The sequence below is a fragment of the Macrobrachium nipponense genome, chromosome 28 (genome assembly GCF_015104395.2).
Source record: "Macrobrachium nipponense isolate FS-2020 chromosome 28, ASM1510439v2, whole genome shotgun sequence".
NCBI lineage: Eukaryota > Metazoa > Arthropoda > Malacostraca > Decapoda > Palaemonidae > Macrobrachium > Macrobrachium nipponense.
In genome coordinates, this window is record NC_087217.1 from 55,921,683 (window position 1) to 55,949,262 (window position 27,580).

Here is a 27,580-nt window from a genome sequence, read left to right on the forward strand (position 1 = left end):
TTCCTCTCTCTCTTGTTGTTGTGTTATTTTGCTGTTAGGCAATATATTTTTGAATGGTAAAATGTTTAAGACTTTGAAATTATTTAATTTAATAATATAACCTCAAAGATTTAATGCGGTAATAGGTTAGTAATTTTTAAAGGTATATTTTGAAGTAGGATTGTTTATCAAAGGTAATACATTTGGTATCTGCACTTTCAAGATAGGCAGTTTATAAGCATTTTTTAGTGGTGGGTTTTTAACTATTCACTGGGGTGTTCTGGGTAAGCCAACATCCCCCGCGAAATAACGGGGGGGATCACTGTACCAGAGGACCTTCGAAATGGCCCCACACTTCAGCTTACGGCCCCTCCACACCAGGGCACAATCTGTAGGCCAAGTTTATTGGATACCCAACACAGACCACGTCCTTATACGTATAGCTTTGCCACATACGCACAAACGTAATAGGGAAATAGAAAAGCCTTCACGAGGGTGAAGAACACCAAGCAAAATACGACGTTGAATCGGGCGAGGCGAGGCTAGCAGCAAGTTCCTAATTCCACCCAACGCGGCTGAAAGTCTAAAGTGACTCCCTTTTCCCTCGCAGTCGATCTGACTGCCCAACTGGGCCCGGACAAGGGGTAGGTTATTAACTAACCGAACCCACTTGTTCGAAGGGGGGAGCTTACGACCGGAGTTTCAGCTTGCCGCTAAGTACCTTCCTATTGGGGTTTTTAAACGGGACCGAGGGTTTGGTTATACCGTTATCGGAAACAAAATAACATTTTTCCTACAAGAGTATCCTTCAGCTCAAGCTGGAAACTATCAATGATCTGATTAGAAATAAATTACAATTAATAATTTCATTTATAGTTTGCCAAGTTTAAACCATATCAGAGCAGGGTGTCATCATAATCATCACTGCCTTTATTTCATCAGTTCATCATTTACAGAGCTACGACTAAAAATGAATACTTTCTTTGTACTCTCATCTCCAACGATGTCTGCCTTAATTCATCTAAGTCTTAACTCCTTACTCCCCTATCAGCCAGTTATTTTTAATAACCTTTTCACTTCAACTACATAGTATAGTACAGGCAACTTTCTTTGTATATGGCACTCAAGCCAACATTCATCACTAATTCTCAATTGTGTTAAATCCTTGGTAATTAAGATGGAGTGAAAATTTTCAATAAACCACCAACAATGCTGCAAATAATAGTCAACGCACACTCAACATCTCAAGTCTTACCTTTTTATCTGAGCTCATTTTCTTTGGCCACATCTCCAACTCCTTTATTTCTTGGGTGGATGTGAAACATACTTCAAATCTGGGTTCCAACACCTTCTGATGCAACGGTCGTTGTTTAGATACATTTTGAGCATCTAGTTGAACCTGAAGAGATGCAGGAGACTACATTAGAGGAAAAGCTTTCCGGATATTTTTAATCTTATTTTTGAGGTTTCTGAAGCAAAAAACCATATCAGAACATGATCGTGATGATCAATGACTTAGGTACTTTTATAATTCATAGGGTTAATTGTAAAAATGAGTTACCACCATTCACTTCTCTTTAGGGCAATTGTTGACTATTCCAATAATATAGCTCAGACTTCATCTAAGTCTTTGCTCCTATATTATTTGGACCTTCAGACACGTGTCTTATTACTTCCCTATCCGTTACTTTTCTGATTAACTACTCTTAATTACAACGCATTTGACAACTGACTGCCTCAGAAAATAGCCCTTAAAATCATAATTTGTCATAAATTGTATTTTCCCTAACTATACAAACCTGAGGTCCTTTAACATATGGAATGCAACTTCAGAGCATCTGGAACCGGTCGTAAGCTTTCGAACAAGTTGGTTCAGTAGTTAACTGCTTGTCCGATGGTTGGGAGTCCCCCCCCAGGAACAGAGTGAGGGGTGGCATGAGGTGGGGCTATTTGTAAAGAACCTCAATTTTTAGTTAGGAAAAACACAATTTACAACAAATTGTGATCTGTTCCGACACGTAATACAAACCCTTGGTGCTTTAACATATGGAAGACTCACTTATTGGTGGGTGGAATCTGAGTCTTATGAACAGACTGGTGTTAGTCCGACCTTGGTTCCCTCCCTGGTAGTAAGAGCGGAGGGAGGGATCCTAGCCTCTGCCCAACTGATCGGGGTGTGCACCGACTGATCAGTGGTCAGACCTCTAGACCAAATACATAAGAGGGAGGCAAGCGTGCCTCTTATGAATAGCAAGCAAGAATATAAGGTCATGGGTTTGTCTTTTGTGGCATCCTCTCTCCCCCCTAGTTAGGGGGTTGGTGGATAACTGCTCTCATCCCTAATGAAAGGGATAGGATGGAGCTCGGTCGCGTAGCTTACCTGCATCGGCCTACTGTCCAGCGTAGTGATGACCGCAGCCCTCTGCCCACAGGTAAAGGAGAGAAAGGAGGAGGAAGAGAAGCCAGTCACACTCATTCACTCGTCCATTCATGCAGTCTCATAAGGATGCGATGCTGTTCTGTCCGGCGAGGAAGCTGGGTAAGCTACACAACTTGTGGAGCAGCCACCACGGGTCCCAAGGTAAAGGTGTCTAAGGACCTGTGGGCAATATCCCGTAGATAAAAAGATGTGAAGGTGGTCTGGTTGGCCCAAACCCCTGCCTTCAGCACCTGTGCCACAGACAAGTTCTTGCGGAACGCAAGGGTTGGACCAATACCTCTGACTTCGTGGGCTCTCAGACGAAGGGTACCGGTGTCGTCACTCCTATCCGAAGCATACGCCTTCCTGATCACCTCATGAAGCAAGAAAGAAAGTGAGTTCTTGGACACTTCCTTCTTAGTAACTACGGTGCTAACGAAGAGGTGTCGACACTCAGGCCTGAAGTGGCGAGTTCTCTTCAGATAGCGCCATAGCGCCCTCACAGGAGAAAGCAGCATCTCATCCACATCATTGTTGGTGAAGTCCTTCAGGGAGGGGATCGTGAATGACTCAAACCGGTCGTCAGGGACCGAATGGTTCTGAGTCTTCGCTACGAAGTCTGGGACGAAATACAGTGGGGCCTCGTTATCCACGGGGGATAGGGCCCAGAACCCCCCCGTGATAAGTAAATACCCGTGTTATCCTGATACCCCCCTCAAAAATTGCTTGTTTCTAAAACTGCCTACTTTTAATAGTTAACCCACCCAAGACCACTATTTCCAATGTTTATAACTGCCTACTTTAGTTCAAACACCAAATATGTGTTTTCAACTATCATCTAAAACTACTAAATTCAAGACAGTTTTAAAAGTTATGTACAAAATTAGCCTTAAAAAATAAATTGTAGTATATGTACTACTGTACATATGTAGCCTACTAGCCTAGGGATTACAGCTAGAAGCCTACATACGCATGGTGGGCCTCTTTTTTTTTTTTTTTGACAAGGAAAAGAGAGGATGATGGTAAGAGAACTATCAAAAATAACGTATCATATGTAAATCATATGGGTATCACCAACAATCTATGTTGATAAAAAGATGGCGACGATTTTGCAGTGCAATCCAGTAATATAATAACGATAATGCTACCAACAGTATGCAGCGAAACATCTCTTCCCTTCGTCACAACACGTTAATACTAGTATATTCCACGTAAAAACCTTCATCTGACCTTTAGGCGTCTTTCCCATAAGAGTAAAAGATCAGGGCTTTTGGATGCCACATAATTAAACTCGTTTATATGGGTACAATTTAAAGAACGCGCCGCACACCACATTTCATAACAACAACAAACAAACGTGAGTAGGCCAGTGTTGCCAACTGGGAATGCAATTTCTTGCTAGATTTTGTTCCATAAAAAGGCTAAAAAAAATCACATACCGTATATACTCGAATAACGTGCAATCTCCCCATATCGTGCGACCCCCTAATTTTTCACCAATAAACATGGTTTTGTGTTTGTCATGTATCTCATGTATCATTCAAGTTCATAAGGTTGGTGGTTTTAGCCTGCTAATGGCCGAGTCATTCAGATGTGTGCTGATGCTAGTCAATTTACGGTAATTTTCTATTATTCTCGAGAATTGAATAGAAAATCTCAAGATTAAAAAAAAATCCCAAGATAATAAAAATAATTGTAAAAATAACACGCCTTGGAGTCCTTAATCATTCTCTCTCTCTCTCTCTCTCTCTCGTCTCTCTCTCTCTCTCTCTCTCTCTCTCTCTCTCTCTCTTCAGGAATAAATACGTACGTACTGTAATTTGCAGTAATGTGTAGACATTGTGTGCGTGTTTAAAAAAATGTTGCAGTACACACACATTCCGATGTTTCGGTTTTTTGGAATTTCAGATTTCGGAAATGTGAGGTCAGATGCTAATAACAAACAAACACCACTACTGCCGCAAAAACATTTTTTCCCTTTATGTTTTTCATTATTGTTATTTATTAATTACAGTTTATTTAAATATGATTAATATAATACTGTTAAATGAATGTGAGATAATTAAGATCACCTATAATAAAATAGTGGGTACAATTAATACCATATGTTCACTATAGGTATTATTTTCAAACAAACATTCCGTAAAACACATATATGTACATAAAAATCAAAATATAATAATGTTTTGCAGTTCAACTTGTGAATTTTTAACAATAAGTATGACTATATAATATATTTTTACCATATCGATCTTGAAGTTGAAGTCGTAAAATTCTGAGGATGGTCCGGGAAAAGGATTTGTACTTTTTGATTACGTATCGCTACAACACCATGTGGTATTTTCATACCACTACAGTTACCATCCGAGTTACGACCTAGATCCGTTCCGACCAACAGGTCGTATGTCAGAATGGTCGTTAGTCGAAATACCAGCCAAAATGGCCGACACGTGGATTATAAGGTTACTCGGTTAAAGTGGAAGATTATACTGTACTCTAAGGACAATATGAATGATGTGTTGCATTTTTAAGTTAACTTTTTCTGTTGAATATATTATTGTGTATATACAAGCTGTTTATTTATCATTTTATGCCTTTTAGTTTCACTTTTTATTTTTAATTTATCATATATTTCTGTTGAATAATATTACTGTACATATGTATATACAAGCTGTTTATTTATAATTTTTATGCCTTTTAGTTTCACTTTTATCATACTTTTTCTGTTGAATAATATTACTGTTGTACTATACGTACAAGCTGTTTATGTATTTATCATTTTTTATGCCTTTTAGTTTCACTTTTATCATTTTATCATAGAGATATTTTTAATATTATACTGTAGGTGCAATGTATTTAGCTTTTTTTTTTTCAGTTTGCTTAGTTGATATACTACGTACATACATCTTAATATAATATGGTTTTAGAAAAAAATAAAATATTTATTACTGCAGTTGAATTTATTATACAAAAAAATACAAATGAAGATCAAAATACGAAAATAGAAAGTTACAGTTCAAAAATAGAACATACAGTACTGTAGTACAAAATAGAAAATACATATGCATGTAAAAAAATAAGCAAAACAAACTCAAAATTAATGTTCACTGGTGCTTGGTTCGACATCATCAACACTTTCTTCATACGCACGGTCGAAAGAAAGATCAGCTGTTAAGTCAGGCGAGGCAGGGGATGGGGAAGGGGTGGTTACTGCGCTGGCCGATGTAGGGGCGGGGGTGGCTTCGATGCTGGATGAGGCGGGTCTTTTGTGTTTCGTTTGACAAACATGCTAAGTGTCGTTTGGATCTTCTGCTTTTTCTTTTTTTCATCGTAGATTTCTTTGTATGGCCTCATTACTTCTTGCATAGATCTCTCTATCCGGGCAAACCGTTCACATTCGGATCCATTCCTTCCAATTATGCAGCATTGTATTAAGCATTTGTATGGCTTCCGATAATCCTTTACAGTAAACTTTCGTTCGGGCTCCTCCTCTTCTACAACTTCCTTTTCTTCCTCTCTTCTTTCTTCTTCAGCTTTCCTTTCTTCTTCTATTGCTAACAGTTCTTCATTTGTTAATTCCTCAGGTTCTTCACTTATCAGTTCTTCAATTTCTTCTTCATCACATCCTAACTCAAGTTGCTTTGCCAAGCTAACAATTTTTCCTCGGACGTAGGCTTAATTCCTCTTCGTTATCGAAGCCAACAAAATCTCTGAGGAAGCGTTTGCAGCAGTGTTTCCAAATACCACTCATACATTTTTCTGTCACCAATCCCAAGCTTTAGCGACATGCTTGATAAACAATGGTAAATGTTGTATGATTTCCAATAATCCCGCAAAGTCAGCTTCAGGTTTTCATCCATAGCTTCGATGGCTTGGTCAAAGGAAATTCTTACGTAGTGCGCCTTGAACGTAGAAATAAATCGCACCCTGGTCCATGGGTTGGATTAGGGGGGTGGTATTAGGGGGAAGGAAGACAACGCGCACGTTAGGATGAAGATCATCCAAGTGCGTCGGGTGGCCAGCGCATTGTCAAGCACTAATAAAATCTTAAACGGAATGCCCTTATCGCTACAATATTGACGTGCCTCGGGACAAAACAGTTTAAAAACCAATCTTCAAACAGTGCTAGCGTCATCCAGGCCTTTCTGTACTTTTCGGTAATAAACGGGAAGGGCATGTTTGTTCACATTCTCAGTGCCGTGGGTTTTTCTGAAAGTGCAATCAAAAAAGAAAAAGGTTTTAATTTTATGTCCTGCGATGTTTCCACCGAACAATAGCGTGAATCTTTCTTTGATTGCCTTGTGCCCTGGTGCACTCGCGAATTCTTTGTCTTTGCTTATGTACGTGCCTTTCGGCATCTTTTTCCAAAACAAGGCAGTTTCGTCCACATTAAAAATCTGTTCAGGCAATATCCTTCTTTCACAATTAGTTTATCAAAGAATTCTTCACGAATGCCTTAGCAGCAGCGGGCATCACTGCTAGCAGCCTCGCCTTTCGTCAGAACATGGTGCACTTGGTACCGATCTCGGAATCGACGAAACCACCCATCACTCGCTATAAATAAACTCCAACGAAGCATATTTTCTTCACCTCCTTTCTCTTTTAACAATTTTAAATAAACTTGTTGCCTTGCTTTGCACTGCTCGCAAACATCACTTGCACATTTCTTTGTCTATTATCTTCCAGCCACGTAAATAACAACTTTTCCATGTCTGCTATCGGTCCTTCACGCTGTTTGGTGATAATAGTTGACTTGATTGGGGCTGCTCCTTTCACTACTGCGTCCTTAATCCTTTCCTTGTCCTTTAGAATGGTGGAGACCGTGGAGTGGGAGAGATGGAGACTTGCTTCTTATACAATTAACTTTCATCCCACCTTCATATTTCTTGATTACGTCCATCTTCATCTCCAACGTCAGTGCCTTCCTAGCTTTCTTGGCAGAATTGCATTCTGATGAGTCAGACTTTCTCTTAGGGGATGCCATGCAAAGGTGTAATGAAAAAATGTTCCTGCTACAATGTTACAGTACTGCTACAATGTCTAGACAGTGAGTGAGGTGGTTGGGATGAGTGTCTGGGATGCTGTGCTGCCGGCGGCGTCGTAACTGTCATACCGCGCCGCACGCACTACGCTACCGCGCTGCCAAACAGTAAACGCCGCCAAATATAAAAAAATAGACCCCTGTCGGATCACTGTCGTAAGTACGGGTGGACGTAACTGCGCAGGTCGTAACTCGGATGGTAACTGTATATTGATGACGCATCGCTACGACACACTGGTGTTTTCATACCACTATACGTTAAAGTTAAAAACGACATAGACTCGACTTTGCGACTTCGTTCACTTTGATATTTTTAACGATACAATAACTATCATTTTGTACTACTAAAACCATCTTCACATAAGTAATTTTTTCGTATTAAGATATGTGTTGTTGCAAAAGCTAGTCTTATACAATAAAAGGGGGGGGCTGGCTTTTATAATTTGAAGTCATCTTAGATATACAATGCACCCAAACTCACTGTGGGGAAATTTTAAATTTTCTACCTGTTTCCTCGGATATTGAAATACTTTTAGCATCATTCAAATACTTTAAATAAATATAATGCATAAATACTAGGCTATACATTTACATCGTATACAAATTACTACATACAGTTATATACACATACTTTTATATACAAAGTTAATCATATGAGTAGTGATCAGACGACAGCTGTGCACTGGACTACGTACGTACTACTTGGAAGATAAACGAACAAAAATTTTGTTGTTGTTAGTCGCCGGGATAGATTAACATTTTTCCAGAGATTAAAAAGCTGAATTTTGTTTTGAAGGTATGTCAAACCGCGATATTATATTATTGTTTTCACGAAGGAATAATTATATAAAGAAAATTATTGAGTAATTTTTGCCGTCAGCAGTCAGAAAATCACGAACATGGTAACGTTCAAACTAGTGCCATCCATGGCGTATGTCTATAAATAGAACAGAAGCAGAGGGCAGTCATTGGATAACAGATCTCCATGGCTACCAACCAACCAATCAGGTGTTTTTTGAGTATACTACTCTGTAATTTCTTAGAATGAACGTTTACACACACGAAGCTAACGAATGATGTATGTGTTTTGCATCCCCCCCCAGTACGTAGTTTTAGTTTTTATTATTAGTGTAAGTATTTTACTGATTTCATGAAGAATAGAATGATTCCTTCTCATTACTTTGAATGCAAAATGGCTTGAAAACTTCTTCCGCAAAAAGAAGAGAAAAAAAAACAAAAAAATTCCTTAGAATATGATACCCATTTACTAACGCGGTTGACATACCTTCTTTCAAAACAAAATTCAGCTCTTTAATCTCTGGAAAAAATGTTATCTATCCCGGCGACTAACAACAACAAAATTTTTGTTTGTTTATCTTCCAAGTAGTACGTACGTAGTCCAGTGCACAGCTGTCGTCTGATCACTACTCATATGATTAATTTTGTATATAAAGTATGTGTATATACTGTTAACTTTGTATATAAAAGTATGTGTATATAACTGTATGTAGTATTTGTATACGATGTAAATATGTATAGCCTAGTATTTATGCATTATATTATTAAAGTGTTTGAATGATGCTAAAGTATTTCAATATCCGAGGAAACAGTAGTAAAATTTCCCACAATGAGTTTGGGTACATATGTATATCTAAGATGAACTTAAATTATAAAAGCCTTTTATGTATAAGCTAGCTTTTGTAACAACACATATCTTACGAAAAATTACTTATGTGAAGATGGTTTTAGTAGTACAAATGATAGTTATTGTATCGTTAAAAATATCAAAGTGAGCGAAGTTCGCAAAGTCGATTCTATGTCATGTTTTTCCTAAACGCGTTGACTTAAAGGAGAACGTTATTTTGGTTGTTTTATCACTGGCACAAACCCATAACAATGCAGTGTATGTATGATAATTCTTAAACTATTATTCACTACCAAAATAAACGATGATATTTTTGTATTGGAAAATTAATGTTATGTATATTTCCAAACATTATTACCGTATATTCCGGCGTATAAGTCGACCGGAAGATAAGTTGACCCCCCAATTCTGAGTAAATTTTTATGATTTTAACTAATATCGGGTATATTAGTCGACCTATAAAATGTGACGGCCAACCGTACGCTCAAAATAAGCAGCAGGTAAAACGGTATCATATAAAATACCTGAATGTTATTATGGTACATAAGTTGCTCTACTTACCATATGAAATACTGGGTATATACTCGGTATATTAAAAAATCCGTGTAATATATAAAAGATGGATACTGGCAAATAGGATTAGAAATGATATAACGAAAGATACGTTACTAGTGTGTAATGTAAATAAACAAAGCGCTAACTAACGCTGCATAACAGCCTACGTATATATGTATGTACAAACTGCCACTCAAGTTAATGATTTGATTGGGTTGTTAAAAGGATTTTAAATACATATTTACCATTAAATACAAATTTTTTTTTATTTTATTTTATGTGATAAATAAAGATTTCATACCATATATAAATGTTTTTGAACAATACCCCGGTAAATACAAAACTGTCAGAGTGAACGCATCCTTCTTAGTTACGGTACTACAAATGGCTAAGCAATGTTTACACTTGCTGTGCGATTGGGGTTTCTTCAAGTTACTTTGATTTTTTTCATTTTATTTAAAGTAATGGATGTTCTAATGTATTATTATTGTCGTATTACAGTGCGAAATGTTTTTAATACTGGTATATACATACATAGTTTACCCTCAACAAGGCTGTCATTGTTATTAGCCAACTGTAAAGCCTGGATTCCTGTACCGATATGCCAAAATAATCAAGATTCACTTTTTGTTACCGTTAGATAAGTCGACCCCCTAATTTTGGCATGATTTTTTGGGGCTAAAGGGTCGACTTATACGCCGAAATATACGGTACTACGTAGCATGAATAGTACTATAAAAATTTCGAAAGATAATCTTGCTGTGAACGCTACCATAATTTGATTTTCATATACGTACGTACATTTTGTCAGCTGGCTGGCCTCGCATAGATAAATGGAATTTTTATTCTAAAATTAATATTAATAATACTTACCTGTATAATTTATCTAGCCCTAAATCCCCAAAAACCGCACCAAAATTTACCACATTGGCAACCCTGTTACCTCCTATTCTGTCCGCCAGTTGGCAACACTGTCGTTGACAGATACGAAAAACCTTCCCTCAAATCAGTTGTGATAGGCAGATCGTGGGGTAGGATGGGTGGGACTAGATAAATTATACAGGTAAGTATTATTAATATTAATTTTAGAATAAAAATTCCATATTAATAAACATTACCTAATAATATAATTTATCTAGCCCGATTACCACATTGAAAAGGCGGAGGGAGGGGGATCTGAATACAATTTCCCCCTTCGGACAGAATAGGAGAAAACAAACAAAGAAATATATATCATAGGCAGTCAAAACTCAACCAAGGTCAAAGATACTAACAACTCAAAGTCTCCTACCATAATGCCACCAACTGCGGTAGCACAGGACAAGGAGTAAGTGCATAGTCAGTCCGTCTGGTACTCAAAGTCAGGTCCGCCCGACCAGGTGACCAGTCAGACGAATTGCGGACAGCAAGGCTGCACCCTGAAGACTATCAAGCACTATTCTTTCCCTAAAGGATGAGTGTCTGGACTGTCTGGGCGATTCAAAGCTAAGCAAACCTTGGGGGTGTATCAACGCAACCCGAAGTCGCCAGCAACGAATCGGCTCATGAGCAACTCCTAACTCGAGCTTTCTGGTGCCAAGAGAAAGGAGCGCGGAGCAAAAAGGCGATTCAGTCCCGAAGGACGAATAGCCTGACAGTCCAACCTGGTCTCGTGTTACACGATCATCGGGGGTGTATCAACGCAACCGACTTCGTCAACAAGAAACTCAGGGCTACTAAATGTCGCCTGATCTCACACGAGTGTCTGACTACCGAGAAGACAGGTGAGACAAAAAGTAGATGGTGAGCGAGTCACCAGATGACAGCAGACGATCCATCGACTAATTCCCTGTCCAGGACAGTGGAAGAAGCAGGAGTCGTCAGGGACAAGCGAACCAGTGGCTAGTCCTAGGTCAGCATCGACTCTGGGAGAAGCGTAGTCCGCCAGTGCCGACAACCCAGTGGCTGGAACCATTTCACACTGAAAATGGAAGCAGCATGAGTTTGCCAAGCAGTCAGTCCTTGTCATCAAAAACACCTAAATACCAAACTGCCTAATTCCCATTATAACTACGTCAAAAACTGCCATGGGTTATAATAACAAAAACAACAAATATATACACAAAATAAAAATTAATGAATAATATACAGGTAGCAACAAACGTAAAACAGGGAAGATACCTAATTCTCCTGTCTGACGACCTGTCCTGCCATCACCAACGGCCCAAAGACGAAGGTCGCCTAGAACTAGAGAAATATCCCTCAAGTAAAAAGAGGCAAAACAGAATTAGAACGAGCCAAGTCGCCGCCTCAAGCACCTTGGCGACTGAGACGTTCTTCATAAAACGCTACTGATGTAGCAACTGCTCTAATACTGTGTGCTCTCGGCGTCTGGTCTTCCCCAGCAGCCGAACCACCAGTTTTAACGATCAGATCTCTAAGAAAAAAGGATACACCATTCTTTGAAATAGGTTCTCTTGACATTTCGGGGTGAAACAAACAGATGACGGGGACGACCCTGAATTCTTCGTGCGGCGTAAATAACATGAGCGCGCCCTAACAGGGCAAAGACTAATTCCTCATTAAATTACCAACAAAGTCGACCAGCGACTTCAGTACGAAAGACCTGGGAATGGGATTATCAGACGATTCAGTCTTTGCGACAAATTCAGGAAGGTATGACAAAATCATGTCTTGTCCAGATCTGGCAACCAGAAAAGAGTGTGCTTGCAGTTCACCCACCCTCTTGGCTTGTAGCCAGTGAGACAAGGAAGAGTGTCTTAGAAGAGAGGTCCTAAATTTGGCAGAATTCAGAGGCTCAAACGGAGGGAACCTTAAGGCTTGAAGGACTTTGTTAACGTCCCATGACGGAGGCGAACACTGCGGCCTGGGTCGAGATAGGGAAAAAGATCGAAGTAAATCTCTAATGACATAAGATGAAGAGATCTCAGGAAGCCTTGCCTTAAAAACATAGGAAAGCATAGACCTATAACCCTTAATGCACGAAGGTGACAGGGCCCTGTCATGATGTAAATGAACTAAAAAACTCCGCTACCTTTCGGTAAGGAAGGTCTAGAAATTGAATGTCCTTGAGATTACAGCAACGTCTGTAACCGACCATTTAGCCTGATAATTTACTCTGGTTGATTGCCGCCTGGCAAGAGCCAACTGTCGCGCCACTCTGGAGGAGAACCCTCGTGCTTGGAGAACCTCCTGACAGTCTCCAGGCATGAAGATGAAGCATGTGGAGCCTCTGATGGAACCGATGAAAGTGGGGTTGTTTGAGAATATCTGGTCTCTCTGGCAGGCGAATGGGGGGTTCCACCAGTGCTTCCAGAAGGTCGGGAAACCACTCCTTCTGTGGCCAGAAGGGGGCGATCAAGGTGAGATCCAGACGCTTGGTTTGCCCTCACCTTTGTTGAGGACTGACCTCACCAGAGAGAACGGAGGAAAAGCATAGGCTTGAAGTCCCTCCCAGTCCTGCAAAAGAGAGTCTGTCCCGGCACTCTGAGGAGTCTGGTAAGGGCGAAGAATATCTGGCACCGAAAATTCAGTGGGGTGGCAAACAGATCGACTGTGACAGGCCATTTTCTTCCTGAGGCTGTCGAAGACTTCCTGGCAAAAGTGTCCACTCGACTTACCCTTGAACTTCGTTCGGTCTCGACAAGGCGTCTGCTAAGACGTTTGTGATGGCCCAGGATAAACTGAGGGACCAACGTAATCCCCCTGTCTTCTGCCCACCCAGGTATTGATCGGGCTTCTTGAGTGAGAAGATCCGACTGTGTGCCGCCTTGGTTTCTCAAGTACGAGACTGCTGTGGTGTTGTCGACAAAGATCGCGACAACCGACTCCAACAGTTGTTCCTGAAATGAAAGAAGGCCTAGGTACACTGCCCTCAGTTCCCTCCAATTTATTGACATGCTCCTCTCCTCCTCTAACCAAAGGCCCGAAGCGGCTTCGGAGCCCAGGTGTGCGCCCCAACCTTGATCTGAGGCGTCTGACCAAAACATTAGGTCCGGAGGAACCGAAAGAAGAGATGTCCCTGACTTGAGGCGGTGAACTTGCATCCACCAAACGGAGATCCTTCTGACATTGTGGAGAAGAGGCGACTATCGTGTCCTCGGACACGAAATCCATGACTGGCGAAGTGTCGACTGAAGGGACCTCATTCTGAGACGACCTCCGGGAACCAGTTGGATGAGGGATGACAAATGGCCCAGGAGAGACCTCCAAAGAGAAACTGGCTGCGTTACGGAGGACAAAAATTCTTCGATCAGACTCATAAGCTTGTCTATTCCGTTTCTTCTGAGCGGGAGAACCCTCAAATCTGGGAATTCAAAAACAATCCCCAGATAAGTCAATGATTCTGGCAAGGGATTAGATTGGACTTGTCGAAGTTGACACGAATGCCCAACTCGACACAGAGACAGAACTAATCTCCCTCGGACCGGAGACATTTCTCTAGAGATTCGGCCTGGACTAGCCAATCGTCCAGATACCGAAGCATCCTTACGTTTAACTGATTGCAGAATAGCTGAAACAGGAGCCATCACCCAGAGAAAGACCTGTGGAGCAGTGGTGAGGCTGAAACAAAGGGTCCTTGAACTGGAAAAGCAAAACTCCGAGTCCATGAAAAACCGTAGGTAAGGTCTGCTTCTTGGATGGATGGGGATTTGCAGATAAGCATCCTGCAGATCGATGGAAATCATCCAGTCCCCCCTCCTGACGGATGAAAGAACAGTCTGGACCGTCTCCATCCTGAACTTGGACTTTAGAATGAACTTGTTCAAACCGAAAGATCTATGATGGGGCGCCAGGCACCCGAGGCCTTAGAACTACAAACAATCCGAGAGTAAAACCGGGAGGAGCAGCAGCTCGCTCTATGGCATCCTTCTCCAAGAGGGCCGAAAGCTCCTTCTCCAAGGCTTGACCCCTGATTGAGTGAGGGGAATAACTGCTGAACTCGAGAGGACGATTGGAAAGTGGAGGTCTGGAAACAAAAGGGATCTCGTAACCTTCCTTCAGGACCTCCACCACCCAAGCATCCAACGCTCTCCCCTGCCAAGCTGACCAATGGCGGGAGAGAGAAGCTCCTACTGCGGTCTCCAGGCGAGGTGATGACTCCTACTTCCGAAAATTCTTACGCAAAGACAAGGAAGAAGAAGAAGAAGAAGAAGAAGGTCCTCCTGGAGGTTGAGCTCTTTCTCTGCCCTTAGAGCCACGCCAAGAACCTCTCCCGCGTTTCAAAGGGTGAGCACCAGAGGATGAAGAAGAGGCACCAGCAAGCTGAGATGTACTCTGGAAAAAAGAGCCAGAAGGATTGGTTTGTGGGCTGGAGCAGAAGGTACAGATCTGGTCCTAAACTTACGCTTACTCCTTGAAGGAACGGGAGGAAGACCAGAGGAAAAAGCTCTTGATAAGGCCCAGTGAGCTTGGGAAGAGGCATCACCTTGATGTTCCTTCAAAACCTCAGAAAGCACAGAAATATCGAAAAGAAAATCGCCAAAAGGAGAAGAGGCAACAGACGGGTTCTCTGAATCTCCGATACAGAGGAGGGTAACTGCGACAAATACAGGTTACGCCTTAGAGAAACAAGAAAGGCCTGCATGAAGCAGCAAGCTCGTTCTGATGTACAGAAGCGATTGAAATGGATGAGCAGAATTTCTCAAAAAGAGGAGCATCAGGAGGAACAAACCCGGAGTCCTTGATATACATTAAAAGCCCTCCGAGGACCCACATATTGAAGGATTGAGCTTCTTGTAAGGAGCTCATAACAGCCTCCATAGCAATAAAATCTTCAATTGAGACAGAGACCGAAGCCTTAGAAGGCAAGGGTTGACTTGAAAGTCGGACAAAATCAGGATTTGGCTTGGGGGGTCGAGAGAATGAAGAATCATCCGCCACCTGGTAAACTCCTCTCTGGTGTCGGAGAAGAGAAGAGAGCTTCCTCTTCCCTTCCCCGATCACCTTCGAAAGTTTAGCGGCAACGTCCGCCCTCATCTCTCGCGAACCTCTGGGCAAAGGGAAAACGTAAAAAAATTCCCGTGACCGGGAAGGACCGTCAAGAAAAATCCCTTCTGTAATACAACGAGGCGGAGGCTGCTTCTGCTCTTTAGGCCTCGCCCCGAGGAAGAAAACTCAAAATTAAATCAAAAAGTTCTTGAATTCTACATCATGACATCCATTCGAGGAAACATCAATATCACACGAATCCGCATCATCATCATCGTCAGATCCTAACTTAGAAACTTCCTCTGAAGTAAAATCCTGACGACTAGCTATCTTAGGTCTGACACTAATATCCCTCCCCCCCTTCTCCTAAATAACGCCCTTTGGCACTGTTACGGGACTAACAGGGGACACGTTGGGTAAAGATTCGTTAGGCACCTGCCCGGACCGGATCCCCCCTAGGCCTTCGCCACGACGGGGTTCACAAGCCGGGGTATCTGTCGCACCGTTACCCATGGTGCTGTCGACAGTACCTGACGAGGAGCTGAAAATGAATCTACAAAGTGTGTTAGACATTCTAGTAAAGGCTTCTTGAAAATTCTCTGACAGATTGTTAAACTTAGCAGAAATATCTCTATCTAGACTAAGCTGTAATTTCTTAAAATTCTGTTTCCAGGTAGTTTCCATTGCCAAAATCTTCGAATCTACATCAGAAATAACTTCACTAATTACCGGTTGTACAGGGGGCAAAGCATCAATTAATTCGGAGTCGGAGTCGTACGATACCGAAACCGAAGAGCCAGAATCATGATCGCCCAAGTCAAAGAATTCGTTAGATACAGTTCTAGCAATCGATTTCTTTTTCTCCTTAACCGATCTTTTACGCTGCAAGATTGTTTGGCGTTTCATATAAGCAGTCATATCCTCGTCAGCCAGGGCTTACATACGTCACAACGAGAAGTCAAGTCACAAACCTGTCCACGACAAGAGCTACAAATGTCATGTGGTTCATACTCCCTGCTACTCATCCTTGTCCCACAAACCGGGCAGTTCCTGATGTTGCTGGCAGAAGGAAGCATCGTAATTTCTTGGTAATCCATTGTAGAATTGGACAGGTCAGTAGTTCCGGGTCGCGCAAAAGTTCGTAATTTAAGATAAGAACCACTACAGAAATCAAAGTTAATTCACTATTTCGTGATGTAATGCGTGAGTGGTAATTCATATAAAGTCTCATTTAACAAATAATGAAAGCTTTAAAGGCACAAAAATGTTTAAGGAAATTTATAAAGAGCGGCCGTGATGTAAACAACACGGGCGCTCGTTAACAACTGATTTGAGGGAAGGTTTTTCGTATCTGTCAACGACAGTGTTGCCAACTGGCGGACAGAATAGGAGGTAACAGGGTTGCCAATGTGGTAAATTTTGGTGCGGTTTTTGGGGATTTAGGGCTAGATAAATTATATTAAGGTAATGTTTATTAATAATTGATTTCACTGATATGGAATTACTCCACGAATAGCCTTTTTATGATGAAGATATGACGATAATATATAAGGTAAAAAATGCTTTTATGTATTTCGTTTACGCTTCGTCGCCAATAACAAACAGCAATACTTACGATAATCTATGACCAATAGCGTTTGTATGACTTCATTGTTCAGAGAAGTTATATACGAATACTGCCAAAATAATAATGAAGTTCGAATTAATTTTAGCCTTAATGTTATTACTACTGTAATTACACTACCCATACTATTAAAATTTCTAAAAGTTTATCAAAACAAAAAATGTCGCTTTGAACGCAACCGTATACATAAACCATTTTCGTACGTAAAGGTATATGCTTACATTTTGTGGCTGGCCACTCCGACGATTAGTTGAGTGCAATGATGTGGAATTATTCTTCGAATAGGCTATTTATTATGAAGATATGACTATACAGGCAGTCCCCGGGTTACGACGGGGGTTCCGTTCTTGAGACGCGTCGTAAGCCGAAAATCGTCGTAAGCCGGAACGACGTTTGGAAATATGTCTTAAACTAATAAAAAAGTTATAAAAAACCTTACTTGTAATCCTTTGGTTCAAACTACATGTTGTTTCCTGTAGTTTTATGTACAACCTGGAGTGATTTTGCAAAATCTTGAGGGCTACAAGAACAGCTGATTACATTTACGTATCATATAGACTAATTAAAGTAAATGTATCTTTAAATAGGCTTATATATTAGTATCAACAAAACATTTTCCACCTGCCATGAGTCAGAGGCCGTTTAATGAAACGAACACTTCTCTGTCCTATCTGTTCAGAAAATAAACGTTACGTCAATCCCCGAGACCATTGTTGCCAAAGCGTCTCTCTCTCTCTCTCTCTCTCTCTCTCTGATCAAATTACATTGGCAAACTTGACATACGATTGCCCTAATATACGAATGTTTTGAGATACAACAGAAAATTTGCGAAAATACAAGCTTTGATATACAACGAAATATTTGAGATACGATTTTGCGATGAGTGTTAGTTGTAATAGGCGACCGATCAAATGGCGTTCAGTCTGTTTGTTTGTTGGTGCTGCATGTTAACAAGTCGTTGTTTAGTTCGTTGTATTTGCGCCTATTTTTCGTGTTATTTTGTCTATTTTATTATTAACCATGGTCCTCAAAAGCTAAAGACAAAGCAGTGATAAGAAAAAACCCACCCAAGAAAATGATTTCGATGGAAGCAAAACATGAAATTATAGCAAAGCATGAACGTGGCGTTCGTATCGTCGATTTGGCAAACGAGTATGGTCGAAATCCTTCTACAATATCCACGATCATCAAGCAGAAGGAAGCTATAAAACCCCCGAGACCATTGTTGCCAAAGCGTCTCTCTCTCCTCTCTCCTCTTCTTTCTCTCTCTCGCTGATCCAAATTAGTACTGGATAATGTCTCTCTTTGGATACTTCGATTTTGCCAAATATTGAGGGCTACAAGAACAGTTGACTACTATTTACGTATCATATAGACTAATTAAAGTAAACGTATCTTTAAATAGGCTTCTATTATTAGTATCAACAAAACATTTACTGGCATGAGTCAGAGGCCGTTTAACGAAACGAACACTTCTCTGTCCTTAACTCGGAGCGTCGGAAGACGCCTCTCTCTCTCTCTCTCTCTCTCTCTCACTCTCTCTCTCTCTCTCTCTCTCTCTCTCTCTCTCTCTCTCTCTCTCTCTCTCTCTCTCTCTCTCTCTCTGATCAAATTACTGGATAATGTCTCTCTTTGGATACTTGGAATTTGCGTTGTAATCTAACCAGAAACTTCGTTTTGTTATTTTTACTGGAAACAAGCAATGATTTTTTCATTATTTGCGCTTTTGGACTGTTATATGTAAACTAGTATGTATTCATTCGCTCGGAAACTAGTTCCGCATATGAGGCGTCACTAAAAAACATAGAAAAATACAACATAAAAAGTGTCGAAAATCATCATAATCTCAAAATTTTTGTTGTAATCTAACCAGAAACTTATTTTTATTAATATACTGTGCTAAACTATAAAGGATTTTTATCATAGTATGCGTTTTTTAAAAGCGTTGTTAACTCGGAGCGTCGGAAGCGTCAGCGTCGTAACCTCGGAACAAGCGTCGTAACCCAGGACGGATTTTTCCATTGAATATTTAAGAAAAAGCGTCGTAACCTCGGAACGTCGTAAGCCGGAACCGTCGTAACCCGGGGACCGCCTGTAATATATATGGTAAGAATGGTTTTATTACCTTTATTGTCAGTTAATATCATAATGTGAATGTTTGTGTACGTTGGTGGTTATCGCACTGCAACTACGCTTAGCCTACCAATGAACGTCGTACATAAACCTTGAATAGGCTATTTATTTCGAAGATAGGACAATAATATATTAGGTGAGAATGGTTTTATTACCTTTATTGTCAGTTAATATCATTATATGAGTCTTTAAATGAATGTTTGGTAGTTATCGGACCACGGCCGAGGGTTAGCCTACCGAAAAACATCGCATACGCAACACAACAAACCCGTGATGCAGCGATTCACACCAGTGATGTAACATGAGAAACGGTCCAAGAAAAAACCTGTGATTAACTGGATCCGTGAATACTGATCCGTGAATAAGCGATGCCCCACTGTAGAGCGTCACTGATCCCCATCCCCTCGTGTGCTTTACATCGAAAAAAAGACCATGAAGTTCCCATACTCTCTTCGCCAATGCCAAGACCAGCAGAGAGACGGTCTTGAGGGTCAGATCCCTGTCTGATGGCTCCCGGAGTGGCTCGAAGGGTCTTCAAGTTAAACTCCTAAGGACGAGAGTCACGTCCCATCCAGGGGGCCTGAGTTCCCTGGGTGGGCAAGACCTCACGAAACTCTTCATCAGGAGGGAGATCTCCATGGACGTGGAGATGTCCACTCCCCGCAGATTAAGGACTAGGGCCAGGGCGGCTCTGTAGCCTTTCACTGCGGAGACGGAGAGGAGCTTCTCTCGGCGAAGGAAGACGAGGAAATCCGCTACCTGATGAAGAGTGGCTCTGAGAGGAGAGAGACCCCATCCACAACACCAACCACAAAAGACAGACCACTTCCCCTGGTACAATGCTGCAGAGGACTGCCTAAGGTACCCAGCCATCTCTGTTGCTGCTCGGCGAGAAAAGCCTTGAAGAGACAAGGACCGATCGGTTCGGTGGTACCGTTCCACGTGTGGTTGGCACAGGAGGTTGTGCCAGTGGGGAATCTCTCTCGGTGCTTCCGCAATCAGAGCCAGCAGATCCAGATACGAAACAGCCTGGAGGCCATTTGGGTGCCACCAGAATCATCCGAAGATTCGCGGTGACCAGCACCCTGCTGATCACCTTGCGAAACCGACAGAACAGGGGAAAGGCGTACACGAAGAAGTTGTCCCACGGATGTTGAATAACGTCCTCTGCAGCTGCCCATGGGTCGGCCACAACTGAGTAGAAAACCTGGAGTTTCCTGTTTTGCCGGGTGGCAAACAGATCTATGACTGGACGCCCCCAAAGGTTGAAGACCCTGCCCGCCACGTCTGGGTGAAGGGACCATTTGGTCCCTATCACCTGATTCCGACGGCTGAGCTTGTCTGCCACTACATTCCTCTTGCCTGGAATGTATCTGGCTGACAGCTCTACTGAGTGAGCTATGGCTCACTCGTGCACCTGTATCATCAACTGGTGCAACGGGAGGGACACTAAGACTCCCGTTTGTTGACGTATGCCACTACCGTGGTGTTCTCACTCATCAACACCAATGAGCGTCACAACACCCATTCCTGGAACTCTTGGAGAGCAAGAAACTCTGCCTTGAGCTCCAGGATGTTGATGTGAAGGTGTTTGTCGTGATGGTCCCACACCCCTGCAACCACCTACTCTTCCAGGTGGGCGCCTCATCCCTCGGTCAATGCGTCTGAGAACAGCAGCATCTCCGGGGTGGGGGAGTGCGAAGAGGCACTCCTCTTACGAGGTTCCCATCGTCCAGCCACCAGGCTAGGTCCTGCCTCACCTCCTCCGTGAGAGGCACGAGGGAAGTACGGCGGGTCTCTTGCCTGTGACCAACACTCCTTTAGCCTCCACTGAAAAGACCGCAGGTGAAGACGCCCGTGAGGGACTAACTTCTCGAGAGACGACAGGTGACCGATCACGACCTGCCACTGCTGAGCTGGCTGTTCCTGTAGGGACAAGAACCGTCCGGCTGCCTCCCTGAACCTGCTGATCCGCGAGCCTAAGGGGAAGACTCGCCCTGCTACAGAGTCGATCAGCATGCCCAGGTACTTCACCCTCTGCTTGGGCTCGAGATCTGACTTCTCGAAATTCACCACGATCCCCAGATCGTGACAGAATTCGAGGAGTCGATCCCTGTCCTGTAGCAACTGCGAGTGGGAGCTCGCCAGGACCAGCCAATCGTTGAGATACCTCAGAAGATGTATCCCTACCAAATGGGCCCAAGCAGACACCAGCGTCAACACCTGTGGGGTGGTTGAGAGACCGAAGCAAAGTGCCCTGAATTGGTACACCGTCCCGTCGAGGATGAAGCGGAGGTACTTCCTGGAGGACTAGTGGACGGGTATCTGGAAATACACATCCTTCAGGTCCACAGAAAGCATGAAGTCATTCTCCCTGACGGAATCGAGCACGGAGAATGCTGTTTCCATCATGAACCGGGTCTGGCAAACGAACCGGTTCAGGGGAGAGAGACCTATCACTGGGCGCCAGCCCCCCGATGACTTCTCCACCAGGAAAAGTCGGCTGTAGAAGCCCGGCGACTGATCCTATTCGATCTCCACAGCTCACTTGTTCAGCATGGCATCTACCTCTTGCCGATGTGCTACGTCCCTGGCAGAACCGGGGACGTACGTCTGCAGATGGACCGGGTTGGAGGTGAGGGGTAGCCGCGACTCGAAGGGTGGTAGATATCCCTCTGGAAGGACATCCACTATCCAGGTCTCGGCTCCGTAGCACTGCTAAGTTGCCCAATGGCTCGCAAGGCGGGGTACCCTCCCCCCCAACTTCCGGCAGCAGAGGAGGGGGAACGCCGTCCCTAGCGTTTCCTCATCTTCGACTTCTTCCCAGATCCTCCTCTGGAGAAAGAGGACTGGGAGGAGGGCCGACGGTCACTCCTTACAGCAGAAGTTGAAGGCTGGGTCTTTCGTCTCGGCCTCGACGAGGACGTCATCTTGGTCGTAGAGGAAGCGCTAGCTGAACTCCGAGGCTTGTCCGCAGCGGCTCGAGGATGCCCAACCGCCTCCGAGACTGCCTGGTGGACTAGGCAAGTCACTGTCATCAGTGCACTGCCTTTCCACCGCAACGTCCACCATCTCTCTAGGGAAAAGAGAGGAGGAACCCAGCACCAGTCAGTTCCTCAGACTCAAAGCTGCCTCGCACCCTGCCGACCTGGTCACTCGTGTGAGGACTGCGTCCCGATGTCTCAGAACCAGGTTGGCCCACAGGTTGGCCGTCTGGTGGGTCAGGTAGGAGATAGCCCAACCTCCAGACTGACATAACCTCCTGAAAGCAGGGTCTCCTTCGGGAGTGATGTTTCCCCGAGGAGGCCGCAACCCTGGACACCGTGAGGGACCACAGGCCCAACCAGGATACTGCTTGGAATGCTGCCATGGCAGTCGCTTCCAAAGCCAGTCCCTCTTCCTGTGAGAACCAGAGGTTCTCTGGTTCTCAGCCAGCAGGTGTTGGAGAGACACACCCAGGATTAACCTAGCTAGCTCCAGGTTAACCTGTTAGGGCAGTAGCAGGTCCTCCGAAGGCACGTAGAACCGCCTCTGTCGTGGTAGAGGAGGGGAAGTAGCTTGGACAACCTGCCAGACCTAAGTGATCCCTCCTGTCCAGAGACAAGAGAGTTCACCTGGCCCAACACACTGTCAACCAAGGCTGATCGCGGCAGACCCACCGTCGTCCTGGGTTCCTTCTTGGGCCCCCAGAACGACTCCAGCCTAGATGTAGGCTTGGAGAGCGGGAGCAACGATCCTTCCCCGAGGTCATTGTGCTGACAGATCAGCGCGATGACCTCTGCAAACAACCTCTGGATCTCAGGAGTGATGCGTCCCGGGAGGATGGACCGTCAAGTCCATCCAGGGAGAACGCCTCCCGAGATCCTCCTCCTTCCACAGGAGGAACCACGATAGACCCCTCCTGGTCTCCTCCAACCACTTGGGCGTACAATCTGGTTGGTCCCAAGACTGAGCCAGGTTCGTAAGCCCTCGTGGAGGGACCGCGAGAAGTGCACTCCTCTCGGTTGCTCCTAATCACCTCTCTCCTCCCGGTGTAGCCCGAGGAGGTTGAAGGGATAGGAGAGGTAGACCTGACGCTCCCCCCCTGCCCACCAGCAGAACCGGTGTGCTGGGGGGGCTGCAGGCGATTGCCAACCCGCGGTGATGATCGAGCTGCAGGCCTAGTCGCTCAGTCTCCCTTGGGAGAACAGCTGGACCGAGAATGGTAGTGACAGTCCCGAGCGTCAGGAGAGCTGCTACTAGTCAACCTATCCGTCCAGTCCCGGTGGGAGCAATGGTCAGGGGACCGGCAGAGTCCAGAGTCACGGTGAGAGCATGGCCCGTCCTCACGGTGCATCACGGTACCTGGCCCAGCCGAGACTGTGCCTGGCGACCAGGGGGGACCTCTTCCTCGCCTCAGCCCGCGTACGGTCCTGTGGGACTGTCGCGTCAACCCTGGGGACCGGTGGATCGCCACAAGAGCGATCGCCGATCTGGCGGGAGTTGCCTAAGATTAGATTAGATTAGATTATAAAATTCTTGGCACAGCCAAGCTCCGGAACCGAGGGGCCATTCAGCGCATATACGCCATTCAGCGCACACGCCATTCAGCACACACATCTTAAAAATAAAAAAAATAAAATCACTGTCGCACAAACAAACACACACAACCGATCTAACATACAATTCATTCATAAAAACCAAACAAGAAACCTAAAACAATTAAGAGAAAATTACAATTCCTAAAAAAGATTAATATTTTTTAAAATGTCATAATTTACTCTGCCTGAGCACCTTCACCTAAAATATCTGTGTCTTATTTGCCAGCAAACAAGCTCTATGTTTGTTTTCAAAATGAGGGCACTCCACCAAAATATGCACCACAGTCAAATCCACATGACAGGTGGAACAGCGAGGAACCTGCATATCCGCTCCACTCACCATTAGATACCCGTGAATATATTTAGTGTGGCCAATATATAATCTAGCTAAAACTATCTCAGACCTTCTATCCATCCAGCTATGAGGCCAAGGATGAACAGTAGGCCTAATCGACTTTAATTTAAGATTATTATCTAAAGTAGACCAGTGGGCCTGCCACTGGTCTCAACAATAAAATCGAATGGTACTTTTAAAATCAGAAACAGGGACGCCCATGTTGGAATTGTGCCTAAGCCTAGTTGCAGCCTTAGCAGCAGCATCGGCTCGCTCATTTCCAACAATTCCAACATGGGACAGAGCCCAACAAAACCTAACAGAAAAACCTCTTCTATTAATTAAAAGATAAAACCAATCTTGTACTTCTTGCACTAAAGGGTGGCAAGAGACTAGGCTTTTAAGAGAAGATAAAACACTCAAAGAGTCAGTAAAAATGGTAAAAACCTTGTTAGTACAAGAACTATAAAAAATATATTAAGAGCAGTCAAAACTGCCAGCAGTTCAGCTGTAAAAACAAAGGAATTAGACGGAAGCTTCTTTTTAATGATATTATCAGTTGTCACTACAGAGCAACCAACACCATCAGAACCCTTCAAGCCATCAGTTTATAAAGGATGAGAATCACCATGTTCAAAAGCATGATCCAAGAAACTTACCCTCAACTGATCACCAGACCTGTTGCTCCTGCTGTCCCTAATTGGACAGATCTCTAAGCATGGCCTATTCCAAGGAGGAAACTTTGAGGGCGAAATTTCAGCTACTGCAGGAGGTAGTAATCCCACCTCTCTGGCAGAGCTTGCTACTATGAGATTCAGGGCCTCTGTAACATGGTTTTTTTGCAATAACTTTTTATCTATGCATTTCATAAATATAACGCTTATTCAGAATACATATTATATCTACACATAAATTTTGACTGTATTCTGCATTACGTAGGTTGAATAAATTTGGTACTTACAATGTAAAAGTTACTTTTTTTGAAGATGGGCCAACTTACTCAAAGAAAAGGTTTCGAACGCACTTATGACAGCATTTCTTCCCTCTTTCTCGATGGATGATTGGCTATACGTAACGAAGGCTAAACCTCTGGCAACAATGATATACAAATTTAAATACAAGCAAAGCAGTACACCTTTATGAACTCTGGAACCTCTCCACTGATAATTGTCATAATGAACAAACCAACAAAATATGTTAATAAATACAAAAACACTTCGATTATTAGTCTAACTCCCAGAATAGGTTTACTAAGAAATTACAGTCTACTTTATAGGTCACAATCAGATTGACAAGATGTAGGGAATAGTTGGTAATTTTCAAAAACATGGTAGACAAGCTTGATTAATTTGATAACTGCTATATCCAATGTCCAGCAATTTTTATTTATTGGCTATCTCCCTATTTACTGAAAAAAAAATGCCGGTACCGTATATTGGCTTTAAACCTTCATCAATAATTATCGTCAGAATGGTGACTTCATGAGGCTCCACCCACTTTCGCCTCTATAATTCAGGATAACACTGAAGGCTACCATGGGCATTGTTGGATTAGAAAATTTAACTTCTGGCTATAAAAACTAATTTCTCGAGTAGTTGGCCTAAACGTTTAATTCATGTATATTACTGCTATACTGTTGCGGCACTACTGCTACAGTAGTATTACTACGGTAGCACTGATACCCCACCCACATCTATGTATCGTTCTGCCATTCATAAAATCTTTGGGTTTCAGAACCAATGGAGTTTCTGTCTAGTGGATGGGCGAGGCAACATTTCGTCAAAGGTGTTTGTTTACCTTGCTTACGTAATGAATGTTTTTTGACTCTTGGCTCGTAATCATTGGCCATGGCGTCGGCTAGATCATTTTTACTCTATAAAAATTAAAACTATCGGGTTTAGGTTATTGATAATGCTGACAAAATTTGTGTGTGGTTGTAAAATATACATATATCAACTTTCAGCTACGTACATCCGATGCTTTGACAAGGAGCAAAGTCCAAAAAACCGTGTTACAGAGACCCTGAATCTCATAGTAGTCGAACTTCAAGCAGCTTTGGTAGTCTAGGTCTATTTGGGGTTTTATCAGTTGGTTCTCTAACGTACTTATACGTAGTTAGGGTTCAGCTTTGATGTAAGTACTCTTGATATGCATCTCAAGCCTAATTCCTCCCTACAAATATGTAAAGCCATATTAAGGACAGCATCTAATTTCTGCAGTGTTGTCTTGCATGCACAACCATAAACTTGACAACCATTATCAATTTTGCTTAGGAATAAAACCTGATACATCCTCAAAAGGGTGATTCGATCTGCCCCCCAATTAAAATTAGACACAACTTTAAGAATATTAAGACGAAGCTTTACGTTGCATACAACTTCATTAACATATTGAGTTAAAGTTAATTCTATCTTCATAAGGTAAAATCGAATCATTTAAAAACAGCGTAGGGATCTCTTCCACTCTTCTTAATCGACAAAATCGTATAGCTTTGGTTTTTTCTGGTGAAAATTTGAACCCTTTAGCACTGGCCCATAATGTTGAAGAATTAATAGCAGTCTGGATCTTTTGACAAGCTTCGACAGCTGTAGACTTACAACAGATTATTGCATAATCATCAGCAAAGGCCAGACCACGCACTCCGACAGGAACTTGCTCTAGTAGACTGTTGACAGCTACATTAAAGTGTGTTGGGCTAAGGACGCTTCCCTGAGGTAACCCTTCTTGAGGGTAAGCAGAAGAAATGTAAGAGCCCACTCTTACTTTCAGGTAATGTTCTGACAAAAAAATCTTTAAGACAATAGAACAAATTACCCACAATACCCCAGTCAACAAGTTGCATAAGAATACCCCCTCGCCAGGTAGTGTTGTAGGCTTTTTCTAAGTCACAGAACACTGCAATAGTCTGGTTTTGCACGGCAAAAGCATTCTGTATCTCCCGAGTAAGGAACATCAAAAGGGTCAGAAGTACTTCTATTTTTCCTGAAGCCAAACTGCCGATTAGATAACAGATTCTTTGAATCCAAATACCACACAAGTTGAGCATTGACCATCCTCTCATATACAGTAGAGCATCGGTTCTCGACGATAATTCGTTCCAGAAGGAGCGTCGAAATTCGATTATTTTGAGAACTGAATCAAGTTTTCCCATAAGAAATAACTGAAAATGGATTAATCCGTTCTTGACCATCAGTTATTACCCTAACCTTGCCTTTTTATACAATACATTACATGTAAATTACAACTAAATAAGTTAAAAGTTAAATAAATATCATGTTAAATGTGCATTTATAATTTTAAATGTATAATATACAGTATAAAAGAAAACTAGCCTGCGTC

The 27,580-nt window shown here is 42.8% G+C and overlaps 1 protein-coding gene across 6 annotated transcripts in view; it reads right to left on the reverse strand.

Moving 5' to 3' along the window:
- LOC135201753 (E3 ubiquitin-protein ligase TTC3-like) overlaps nucleotides 1-27,580 on the reverse strand; it is a 202,299-nt gene that overhangs the window by 155,914 nt on the left and 18,805 nt on the right. For all 6 annotated transcript variants that reach the window (XM_064230982.1, XM_064230981.1, XM_064230980.1 and 3 more), the window contains one exon: nucleotides 1,235-1,378. In XM_064230982.1, coding sequence (XP_064087052.1) covers nucleotides 1,235-1,378 — 144 coding nt within the window. The remainder of the gene's footprint in view (nucleotides 1-1,234; nucleotides 1,379-27,580) is intronic.